This window comes from Helianthus annuus, chromosome 3 (assembly GCF_002127325.2).
Source record: "Helianthus annuus cultivar XRQ/B chromosome 3, HanXRQr2.0-SUNRISE, whole genome shotgun sequence".
In the NCBI taxonomy this organism is placed as follows: domain Eukaryota; kingdom Viridiplantae; phylum Streptophyta; class Magnoliopsida; order Asterales; family Asteraceae; genus Helianthus; species Helianthus annuus.
In genome coordinates, this window is record NC_035435.2 from 170,125,301 (window position 1) to 170,137,747 (window position 12,447).

The window sequence follows — 12,447 nt, forward strand, 5'->3', positions numbered from 1 at the left end:
TAAACGGGGAAAATCACATTTTTTTTAACAGAGGGCAAAATCGTAATTTTTAAGTGGGGTCAAAAACAAATTTTTATTTTGAACTGGGGGCGAAAAGGTAATTCTGAGCTCAGGGCAAAACCACAATTTTATTTTGAATGGAGGGAAAAATCGTAATTTTGAGCTGAGGGCAATAGCGTATTTTTATTTTGAGCTGGGGGCAAAACCGTAATTTTAGAGAGGGACAAAAACGTGATTTTAGAATGGATATAAAATAATAAACTGGTTGGTCCAATGGGAGAGTGCCAGACAAAGTCGTAATTTTGAATTGAGGGCAAGATCGTAATTTTGAGATGAGGACAAAAAGCGTAATTTTATTTTGAGTTGAGGGCAAAAACGTAATTTTATTTTAAGCTGGGGACAAAAACGTAATTTTAAAATGGATATAAAACATTAAACGTGTTGGTCCAATGGAGGAGTGCCAGGCAGCCTAACACTATTCCCCTATTTGGGTTTTGTATATATAGCTGGCTAGCACTATTCTCCTATTTGGGTTTTGTATATGTAGCAAATGAACTTTTGACTTCCTTAGTTTATTTTGTCGGTTGTCTTATACGTCAATCAACATAAAATATTTTTGATAGGTTGCCTAATACATCAATTTTTTTATTAATATTAACTTTTACAAGATGCTAAATTGAACTTAAATGAATGGAAGTTAAAATTGTAAAAAAATTAGCTCACATAAAAAAACTAGGCATTTTTAGGAAACTATTAAAAATATATTTAACCTTTAAAAATCGGTAAAGAAAAAGTGAAGAACACGATTTATTAAGATTTTATACAAGATATTGAAGTTAAAGAATGGAAGTTAAAATAGTAAAACAAGTTAGTTCACATAAAAAAGCTAGGCATTTTTAGGGAACTAAACTATTAAAAGTATGTTATCTTTGAAAACCGATAAAGAAAAAGTGAAAAATCACAATTTATCATGATTTTATAAGACATGACCTCCTTTTTACTTTTTCTAGATACCGAAATTGAATTTCTCTAAGATATATATCTTGTAATGTAAAAATGAATAAAGTTTTGCATTTTTTTGCTAAAATCAGGCAAATCGTAAAAATGATAAAATTAGAAGATTATCTATTACTTTTTCCTATATAATTTAGGGGTGGTAAACGTGTTATGTATGTGCGTTGTACACAACACGAGTTTTTATGATTTAATGTGAACATGATATGTTTAACTGGTATTATGTTTTTTAAATAATAATATTCTAAGTTTAAAAAATTATCTATAATACAATTACTAATTTTTGTGAATAATACTTTGATTTTTCCTTTTCTCTATTTTTTTTTGTCCTTTTGTTTTTTAAACTTTTACCCCTCAACTTTTAACACTGATATTTACAACCCCTTAATTTTGTAATCGAGTTTTGCGTGTTTATTATTATGTACATGTCGGTATAAATTCAAGTTTATTTACGTTTTGACGTAATTTTTTTCCGGAAATGAGTTAGGTCAAATATAATATATTCCTATGCTTATCATTACGTACGTTTTCGGTTTGCCTATGTTTTAACGTAATTTCCCCCCGGAAATAAGTCGGGTCAAATATAATACGTTTTCTTCTTATTTTTATGTACGCTTTCAGTTGAAATATGTTTTGACGTATTTTTGTTTTCAAAACGCCACGACAACGCGCATGATAATTTACTAGTTTACAACAAAAAGTACAAACAAAGATAAACTTATTATATTTAAACTATAAAACTTGATTATCATTACTTGCATTTGGTATTTCTTATAAACATCTTACACTATGACATAAACTTATTATATTTAACCACTTGCGGTGTCCCGGTGGCCAACCTCACCCACCTCTTTCCAGAGGACCTGGGTTCGAATCCTGACAGGCACACCCTCCAGGCTTTCGCTTCCGGTTGGGTAGTAACCGCCAGGCAGCTATAGGGCTAAGCTAGCTTGTGGAGTGAGATCACTCCAGCGGTTGGGAGGACCGTGCAATATCCTCCCCCCCCCACTTTTAAAAATAAAAACTATAAAATTATAAAAAGGTCACCTCATGAATCTTTTAGAGTAATATAAACACGACTCATTTAGCTAGATATGCCCACATGTTCGACCCCTCATGAATCTTTTAGAGTAACATAAACATGACTCATTTAGCTAAATATGCCCACATGTTCGACCCGGACCATTAACTCAAACCTACAAATCTGATGTTAAAAGTTAAGTTTGATGTTAAAGGTTAAAAGTAGACTTATAAAAATAATAAAATTTACACTTTTTCCTTAATTAATGATTTTATCGAGTATAATTATCCATGGATTAAGCCTGATTATTAAAAATAATTATTATTACTAAAACGCGACTGGACTCCCCTTTTCAGGACTACTTTTAGTCCACCACTACTCTTCTTTCTCTCTCTACTTTCTCTCTCTAAACTCCTGCTAATTACCAGATCAATCACCAAATTTTAGGTTTTCTTCTTCACTTTCCATGCTGATCTAACCTCTCTCACACACCTGCAATCACACAAATTCACACACACACATAAAGTTTCATGCAAAACCTAACAGATTCCATCTCAAATCAGCTCAAAATTGATACAATTTGAGCACGATTTGTTGCTGTTCGAGGTTGACAGTTAGGGCAATTCATTGGCGATTTGGCGCTCAATCGTGTTTAATTCAGGTAAAGGAACTACGTGAATTTGTATTGGAGATTGCGATTGATTTATTGCATGAGGAATTGAGGTTAGGTTAATTTGTGCAATTGAGAAGGAGATGATGTTGATTGTTACGGTGGATGCTGGTACGTGAATCAGTGAATGCTTGAGATTGTTGTTGCGAATAGACCATGAGTTCGGATGTTAGTAGGACCGGAGGGCAAGTTGAAAGGGACATTGAGCAGGTAAATTGATTTTAATATATTTTGAGGTTCGGATATTGTTGTAGGTTATGATATTATTGTGTTTTTATCAGTTTATGTGATGTTATGGACTATTAGTTAGTTAGTTACCTGTAATAGTGATTTGTTAGGTTTTTAGGTGTAGTTATGGTATGGTATGGTGTGGCTTGAGATTTGTGTTTGTGCTGTTATAGAATGGAGAAGTTAAATGTATTATATCACTGTGCAATCATCGTTTTCGGAGTTTTTTTAAGCCAATATAAAGGAATGCTGTTGACTGTATTATATATACTTGGGTAGTGCATCGATGCTGAATGTGGCCTGTGCTACTTAAAGAGGGGATTTGTGTTTCCTTCATTTTCATATGTTTGCTGACAAAATGCATTATGTGACACTGTGACCATGCTTAAGTGCGTTTACTACGAGTGGTATGAGGATTGCACCAAGCCATCAATTCTTTATGCTGTAGTTGGACCATGGGTGATCGATCGGTTGACTTTCTTTTCCTACATTTAGCATTTTCAAACATATGATAATGGTGAACAAATCATTTTTACTTCCTTATTGTATGTTTAATGTATGACCCTAACTACCGGTTACAGCCTTGTCCCTGCCCCCACCTTTTCCTCCTGAATTGCATAGAAGACGTAAGCCCTAAACAGAGTATTGAAAGGAGAACTAGATAACAATCTATATAAGCAAAAGATATGTATGTGTGATATACCAAAAGTCATGCAAGAATGTATCATTATTTCTATATATAGCCATAAGTATACTCTGCAAAATTTTCTTATGTAAGCCTAATGTACCCACATGAATATGTTTCTGGATGTGTGGAAATGTGGAGGATTGAGAGTTTAGCTTATGGGAGTTCACAACTCTGTTTGTTACATGTGAGAATGTAAGGGATTAAGAGAACGTACACAAAGAAGGGAAAAGGAGAACACTTTTAACACGTGCAAAGCTGTTAGCACTGTGTGGGCTCTTTTTCTTCAAAAGCTAATAATATGTTTGGCAGTTATGCTTTCATGCATTGTAGGAGTGAAATCATCAAGTAATCCCGATCAATTTTATGCATGATTATATTGTCTGCGTGGCGTGTTAGTTATCCCATTTCTGAGATCAAAATTTTGTTTCATGTCTTCAATACTACTATAGTATTAATAAGCTCTGTTTAAAAAGATGGAACAATGATTCGTAAAAAGTATTCTACTACATTATGCTATAGTAAAACATAAGGGGCAGAACTGATAATGGAACAATGATAACAAGGGAATCATGTTATGCTTATAGGATTAACATGTAACAATACTTCTGTTTAGGTTTATTTTAGATGCATGTTTTATCATCTCTCTTTTTAACACAAAATGTGGTGAATTCTGTTTAACTTAGTGTCTTTTATTATATGTACCACAGGCCATTACTGCTTTAAAAAAAGGGGCTTATCTTCTCAAGTATGGAAGAAGGGGGAAACCTAAGTTTTGTCCCTTCAGGCTGGCTAATGTAAGTTTGACTTCTATCTTTTGTAAGTAAGTACCACCTATAGGTGTTATTTATGTGAAATTATATTATATTCCCATTATAATATGTTTTGTTATTGTCACAATATATGAATGATTTCCATTCCATTTGTGTATTTTTTTTTTTTGGTATTTCCAATTAATTTGTTCTTCTTTTCAGGATGAGTCTATTCTTATATGGTTTTCTGGGAAAGAGGAAAAACAACTAAGACTAAGTCATGTCACCAGAATTGTATCAGGGCAACGAACTGTAAGTTATTTGCTTTGCCCATTTATATTTTTTTATTGTTATGAATATTTACCATGATATCATTTTGTTGTAGCCAATCTTTCAAAGGTACCCACGGCCTGAGAAGGAGTATCAATCGTTTTCGCTAATATACAACGATAGGTCTCTGGATTTGGTACGACTGCCAGTTCTTTACGCCGTTGATTTTTTTTAGTACACGATAATTAAGTTTGGTAAAAGATCGTATTGTATTATGTATTCCAATTACAAGGATATTAATACATAAAACATTTACATCTAGATCCCTCTAATATATTAATCTATATAATATCGTCTAATAACGATTGCCAATCTAGCAATAAGTTTCGATAATTCCTATTTATATTCATGCAATTATTTTTGGTTACTTAGATCTGTAAGGATAAAGATGAAGCTGAGGTATGGTTTAGTGGCCTTAAGGCGCTAATATCACGTGGTCATCAAAGAAATTGGAGAACTGAACCAAGAAGTGATGAAATCCCATCTGAAGCTAGTCCCAGAACATACACACAAAGAAGCTCTCCTTTACATTCTCCATTTGGTAGCGGCAGTAGCTCACAAAAGGTACCTCTTATTTTGTGTTGTTAGAGGTAGAAAAATAGTGTCATGCGGGTTGGGTAATTAGTTAAAACTGGTAAGGTTTTGGGTATATATATAAACAGCCGGGTCAGTGATCTGAAACAATTGGTGTACACTTTTTTTGTGTTTTTTTGATTATAAATAGCGTAGAGTACACGGATGGTCCCTGTGGTTTATCAAAATTTTGGATTTGGTCCCTAGCTTTCCAAAAGTACAAAGATGGTCCCTGCGGTTTGCCCTTTGTAACACATTTAGTCCCTAGCTTTTTCTAAAAGTACATGGATGGTCCCTATGATTTGCACTTTGTAACGCATTTAGCCCCTAACTTAGACATGCTAAAATCTTTAGATTTGTTGGCTGGGGACTAAATGCGTTACAAAGTGCAAACTACGCGGACCATCTGTGTACTTTTGGAAAGCTAGGGACCAAATTCAACATTTTGGTAAACCACAGGGACCATCCGTGCCAAATTATTAAGAAACTTATATTATGTCACTGACTCACTGGTAATATGATTTCTTTTACTAAATTATTTAGGAGGTTTGATGCATTATAAATACACTTAAGGTGACTTTCTACCTGTTTCGCCATTTCAACCCAATTTGCTTCAAGTTTATATTACTTTTTTTACTCGTAGGTAAAACATAACCCAAATTGACCGATTGGTAAGTGAATGGGTAACAGGTCGGGTCAAAACTGGTAAATTTCTGGTACTAGTTGAACCAGGCTAGGTCGGTTGTCCCGACATACCTATTGTCTAATTTTTTTTTATAGATAATTAGCATGAACTTTATTTATTCCAGTTATGGTATAGTTTTTTCCAATAAAGTTGTTCGATAGGTTTGATGCATAAAAAAATATACACTAGAGGACTTTCTACCTGTTTTCTTTAAAGTATTTTTTTTCTTTAAAATATATACAGAGGTAAAAGATAACCCAAATTGACCTATGCTATACATACGACCTCCAGGTGTGATAATACAATGGTTAAATGCCACGTTATGTTACAATTTCAGGACACTATTGATCAGCTCAGCCTACACAGTCCATTCGGAAGCCCTCCAAAAAATGGTCTAGACAAAACATTTTCAGACGAGATTATATACAAGCTTCCTCCAAAGGGTTTCTTCGCACCCATTTCCACAAACGGTTCGACATATTCAGTTTCGTCTGGCGGGTCAGACAGCATGCACAACCACTTAAGGGGAATGGGCGTAGACGCCTTCAGAGTCAGCTTATCTAGTGCTGTGAGCTCATCAAGTCATGGTTCTGGCCACGATGACGGAGACGCGTTAGGGGATGTTTTCATTTGGGGTGAATGCACCGGTGACGGTGTTGTAGGTGGTGGACCCCACAAAGCCAGCAATTGTCTCGGTACAAAAATTGATTCTTTGTTACCTAAAGCCTTGGAATCTGCAGTAGTCCTCGATGTTCAAAACGTTGCTTGCGGCGGAAGGCATGCTGCATTAGTTACAAAACAAGGAGAAATGTTTTCTTGGGGTGAAGAGTTAGGCGGTAGGCTAGGGCACGGGATCGATTCAGACGTTTTACATCCAAAGTTGATCGATTCCCTTAGCAATACAAACATCGAGCTTATAGCGTGCGGCGAGTATCACACGTGCGCCGTTACCCTTTCCGGTGATCTCTACACATGGGGTGAAGGGCATTTTGGGATTTTGGGACATGGGAATGAAGTTAGCCATTGGGTTCCAAAGAGAGTAAACGGTCCATTAGAAGGTATTCACGTTTCCTTTATATCATGTGGGCCATGGCATACAGCTGTCGTGACGTCATCCGGTCAGCTTTTCACTTTTGGTGACGGGACTTTCGGTGTTTTAGGACACGGTGATTGTAAAGGTGTTTCGATACCACGAGAAGTCGAGTCACTAAAAGGACTACGTACCGTACGAGCCGCTTGTGGCGTTTGGCATACCGCTGCAGTTGTAGAAGTTATGGTTGGTAATTCGAGTTCCAGTAATTGTTCTTCAGGAAAACTGTTTACATGGGGAGATGGTGATAAAGGTCGATTAGGGCATGGTGATAAAGAAAGTAAATTAGTACCAACTTGTGTTGCTGCACTCGTGGAGCCGAATTTCTGCCAGGTGGCGTGTGGACATAGCATGACTATCGCCCTTACCACTTCCGGTCACGTGTATACGATGGGCAGTCCCGTTTACGGTCAACTTGGAAACCCTAAAGCTGACGGGAAGGCCCCGTATTGCGTTGAGGGTAAGCTTTCCAAGAGTTTTGTAGAGGAAATAGCTTGTGGGGCCCATCATGTTGCGGTGTTAACTTCAAGAACAGAAGTTTATACATGGGGAAAAGGAGCTAATGGTCGATTAGGTCATGGAGATACAGAAGACAGAAATTATCCGACTTTAGTAGAAGCTTTAAAAGATAAACAAGTTAAAGGTATTGCTTGTGGTACTAATTTTACTGCAGCTATATGTCTTCATAAATGGGTTTCGGGAATCGATCAGTCTATGTGTTCGGGGTGCCGTTTACCGTTTAATTTCAAAAGAAAACGCCACAACTGTTACAATTGTGGTCTTGTTTTCTGTCATTCATGCAGTAGCAAGAAGTCACTCAGGGCATCTATGGCACCGAATCCCAACAAACCGTATCGCGTTTGTGATAATTGTTTCAATAAACTGAAGAAAGCTAGTGAAAACGATGGCTCCTCACACTCTTCTGTGAGTAGAAGAGGAAGTATAAATCCAGGTTTAAATGAGCAAAATGAAAAAAATGATAATTTGGAATTACGATCTCGTCCTCGTCTAGACAGATTAGCTTCAATGGAACCATTGAGACCAACCGAAAACTATTCATCTAGAAGAAACAAAAAACTAGAGTTTAATAGCAGCCGTGTGTCGCCTATTCCTTCTGGAAACTCTCAATGGGGAGGTCTCAGTATCTCCAAGTCTTTTAATCCAGTTTTCGGTTCTTCTAAAAAGTTTTTCTCGGCTTCCGTCCCGGGCTCGAGAATTGTTTCTCGGGCCACATCACCTGTATCCAGGCGGCCCAGTCCGCCACCTCGGTCCACCACGCCAACACCAACTTTGGCTGGACTATCTTCACCCAAGATCGTCGTGGATGATGCTAAGAGGACCAATGATAACCTAAACCAAGAAGTTACTTCACTAAGAGCACAGGTATATTACTTAGCAATCTTTTCTTTCATATATATAAATTAACACAAGTAGAGGTGAGCCAGGTGGCAAATTGTCAACCCATTTACTTATGAATGGGTTGCTTTGGCTTATGTGATAACTTTTCATCCTTGTATATAGATTTATAGAAGACTAAAATGCCATTTTCGTCCCTGAGGTTTGGCCAGTTTTGCGACTTTCCTCCAAAGGTTTGTTTTTTCGCATCTGGATCCAAAAGGTTTGAAATCTTGCATTTTCATCCGACTTGTTAACTCCATCCATTTTTTATGTTAAGTCAGGGGCATTTCGTCATTTTAGCTATTTGTTTTGTTTATTTATATCAAAATGGCAAGATGAAATGACGGAAATACCCCTGACTTGTCGTTAAAAAATGGATGGAGTTAACGAGGCAGATGAAAATGGCAAGATTTCAAACCTTTTGGATCCTGATGCGAAAAAACAAACATTTGGACGAAAGTCGCGAAAGTGACCAAACCTCAGGGACGACAAATGACATTTTACTCTTATAGAAAGTGCATTTTTAATGCATAAAATTTCCCAAGTTAAATTATTTAAAAAACTATTAAAAATACGTAGTTTTTGTAATCACATTTGACACTAATGATTAATATAGGTTTAAAATTATTGGATAAGAAGTATTTTTAGGTCAACCGGAACTGACCCGATTCGTTTTGTAAAAGAGATTAGTCATTACCCAACTTATCAGACCAGTCCATTATGCCACCTCTAATCCAAAGTCATGAGAATGAACATATTTCAAATAACACAACAAAAATGAAGAGATAAGTAAAAATATGAAAGGAAAAGATCTTTATATAAGGATATAATCCTATAAGTCATAAATGGATTAATATGTTCGGCCTATTTATTCATTTTGTTTTGCATTTCAGGTTGAAAATCTTACCCGTAAAATCAAACTTCAAGAAATAGAATTGGAAAGAACTTCTAAACAGTTGAAGGAGGCAATGACAATTGCAGGAGAGGAAACCTCAAAATGCAAGGCAGCAAAAGAAGTGATCAAATCACTTACCGCACAAGTAAGATAAATCTTGTTGAACTTTTATAAGTGTTCTATTTGTTAAATACGTTGCTCGTGTTTTGCCTAATATTGAATAAGTTTTCAGTTTTTATTCTTTTCTGCAACTAGAATTTGTGCATTGTACATGATCAAAGTGTGTGATAGATAAAACGTGAGATGGATTGTTAATGCTTAGGGTTTTCTAGAATAGAGACTAGGGGTGTGCACGTTCGGTTATTGAAAATCATCCGGTTTTGGTTTTTTCGGTTTTAGCAACGGTTCGGTTTGGTTTTTTGGTGGTTTTTAGAATAAAATTACGTAAGATTCAATAATAAAAAGTATAATCCAAGATTTAAGAATCTTTCATAGATGTTTACATTTTAGTTATTATGTTTAACCTTTTTAATTAATATTGTTCACATAAACCTAACATAAACCATCTATTCTATTTTTATGTTTCTCCAAAGTTTTTAATAAGACATTTTCCTTCATAATACTTTGAAAATCATTTAATCTTTTATGTTAAATTTTGTTATTTCTTGTAGGCAATGGATAAATCATTTCAAAGATAAATAAACATGCTAATGTTTTTATTATAAATACTTAACATTCAAGAATATAATTAATTCCTAAATCAATATATAACAAACAATAAAAAGAATGATTTTTTAGGTTATTCGGCTCGGTTCAGTTTTTTTTTTGGTTTTCATAAAATGAAAAACTGTAACCAAACCGTAAATTTCGGTTCGTTTTTTTTTTCAGTTTTTAGTGCGGTTCGGTTTTTTTCAGTTCTTTCAGTTTCGGTTCGGTTTTCTGCTCACAACCCACTAAACATATAATGCACATTACATAACTATAATAGGACATCATATGTTTTGACTTTTTGACTGATGTTCTTTATACTCTTTTTATGTATGTCAAAAATAGCTCAAAGACATGGCAGAAAGGCTGCCAGTGGGAGCTGCACGCGACCTTAAATCTCCTTCCTTCACATCTTTCAGTTCTAATCTTGCTTCAAGTGATGTCTTATTAAATGCTTTAGTTGACCAGCCGAATGGTCAAGGTCAAACACCATCATATAAAGAACCTGATTCAAGTGGTACAAACACCCCATTAGTATTAAATGGATCAAGCTCTATCATAAACCGCGGGTCAGCCCAGAACAAAGCGGTTCAATCAGAAGCAGCAGCGAGAAATGGTAATAGAAGCAAAGACGGTGAAGATGAATGGGTTGAACAAGACGAACCCGGTGTTTATATTACACTAACGTCTTTGCCTGGAGGTATTATAGATCTTAAGCGGGTCCGCTTCAGGTATGTTTTAATAACCCATTGGGACCCTCTAACTACCTAATTTGGACAAATATTAGGGCTGCAAACAAACCAAACATTTAGCGAACGTTTCGTGAACAGTTTGGTGGGAAATTCGTTCGTTTATTAAACAAACGAACACGAACAAGAAATTTCATTCATTTAGTTAAATGAACGAACATGAACAGAGGCCGTGAATGTTCATTTATGTTCGTGAACGTTTGGTACGTTTATGTTCGATAGTTCATTAGTGTTTTTAGTTTTTATATTTTATTTAAGTACTTCAAAATTCCGACAAATAAAATGTTTCATAAGTGTCGTTCAGAACCCTTGTTTGTGTTCGTTTGTTTCCATTTGTGTTCATGAACATTAGTTTGTGATCATCAACGTTCGTTGCCTAAAATTAACAAACGAACACGAACTCGTTCATTTCCTTAACAAACGAACACAAACATAAAATCTCACTCGGTAAGTGTTCATGAACACATATATATCTTAACAAACGAACACAAACAAGGTCTTGTTCGTGTTCGTTCGGTTCGTTCGCAGCCTTAACAAGTATGAAAAACACTCATTTAGCTCAACACACAAAACATTGAATTGAATGGTAAAAGTTTTTTAATTGAATGCAGCCGGAAACGATTCAGTGAGAAACAAGCAGAGCAGTGGTGGGCTGAGAATCGTGCCAGAGTTTATCAGCGATATAATGTCCGAGTGGTTGATAAATCAAGCATAGGCGTTGCAAGCGATGACCTGGCACAGTGACACATCACATATGTAAATGGATTTTTTTACCGATTCTTGTTATTCTTGAGTGTCGCGTTGGTTTGAATTGTCGTTAGTTGGAAGAAAAGGTTTCGTATAACGTGAAGAGATCGATTTGGTTGTGATTCTGTCTTCCGTTGTTTCCGGTTTTTAGGGTTGATGAATATGTAAATTCATTGTAGGTTTTTCAGAAAGCTGCTACAGTGTATATTTTGACTTTTCTTTTCTTAGCTTCCAAAGTTGTCACATATCTCCAAATATTTCTGATTGCTTGTAGTTTGCTATCAACTAATATTCACTGGTTTTTCTCTATTTTTCGATGTATTTTCATTTCGACAATCGACACGTCCTTTTTATATCAGTTGAAACTGTAAAAACCCAAACTGGCACGCCCGGTCAACCCACCCAGTTTCGGTTTTGTCGTTTTTGGTAAGTGTAGTTAGCGGTGTGATCAGAATTTGTGTCGAAACTAGTAGAACCAAACCATGAGCGCTGGTTACATGTTATATATGCAACCAGAAAATTTAAAGAATGCTTGAGATGTATGTGTTCGAGTAGACAGTCGAGATGGTCCACATTCACATTTGTGGGTCAAGGTCATAGTTACAACTTACATGACTGTTGCATCTCCTGTCAATACGTTCAGAGTCCCCTTGGGCATTTGTTCAAGTTTGGTCAGGCATTATATTTCTATTGCATGCTGCAGCATACCTACACGCCGCTCTATTATGATGTCGCGGCGTGGTGTTCTAAAGTCGCGCTAATATAGTTATGCACCATAGTTACACATCTTATATAAACAAATAAACACAATATACGTGACGTATATAAATAATCGTGTAACATTTGTATATAATCACACAACGGTTAATATTTGATAATGCAATGTATGTAAATAATCACAT

The 12,447-nt window shown here is 35.8% G+C and overlaps 1 protein-coding gene across 2 annotated transcripts; it reads left to right on the forward strand.

Moving 5' to 3' along the window:
* The first annotated feature begins 2,381 nt into the window (after positions 1–2,381).
* Positions 2,382–11,834, forward strand: LOC110930777 (PH, RCC1 and FYVE domains-containing protein 1). Of its 2 annotated transcripts, none has more exons than XM_035987759.1 (10): positions 2,382–2,696; positions 2,764–2,915; positions 4,329–4,415; positions 4,593–4,682; positions 4,756–4,836; positions 5,073–5,264; positions 6,296–8,431; positions 9,340–9,486; positions 10,395–10,780; positions 11,410–11,834. In XM_035987759.1, the coding sequence occupies exons 2-10, from the start codon at positions 2,862–2,864 to the stop codon at positions 11,540–11,542; spliced, it is 3,306 nt and encodes a 1,101-aa protein (XP_035843652.1). In that variant the 5' UTR covers positions 2,382–2,696; positions 2,764–2,861; the 3' UTR covers positions 11,543–11,834. The 2 variants fall into 2 exon arrangements, with proteins under 2 accessions (XP_035843652.1, XP_022029847.1); XM_022174155.2 differs by having other exon boundaries at positions 2,786–2,915.
* Positions 11,835–12,447: the final 613 nt, after the last annotated feature.

What these genes read in the sequence shown, in the direction of transcription:
- LOC110930777 (XM_035987759.1), top strand. Translation starts at nt 2,862, where the DNA reads ATGAGTTCGGATGTTAGTAGGACCGGAGGGCAAGTTGAAAGGGACATT. An exon ending in ACGATAGGTCTCTGGATTTG is followed by an intron (nt 4,837 to 5,072) that starts GTACGACTGCCA and finishes TTGGTTACTTAG; the next exon opens with ATCTGTAAGGATAAAGATGA. An exon ending in CTTAAGCGGGTCCGCTTCAG is followed by an intron (nt 10,781 to 11,409) that starts GTATGTTTTAAT and finishes AATTGAATGCAG; the next exon opens with CCGGAAACGATTCAGTGAGA.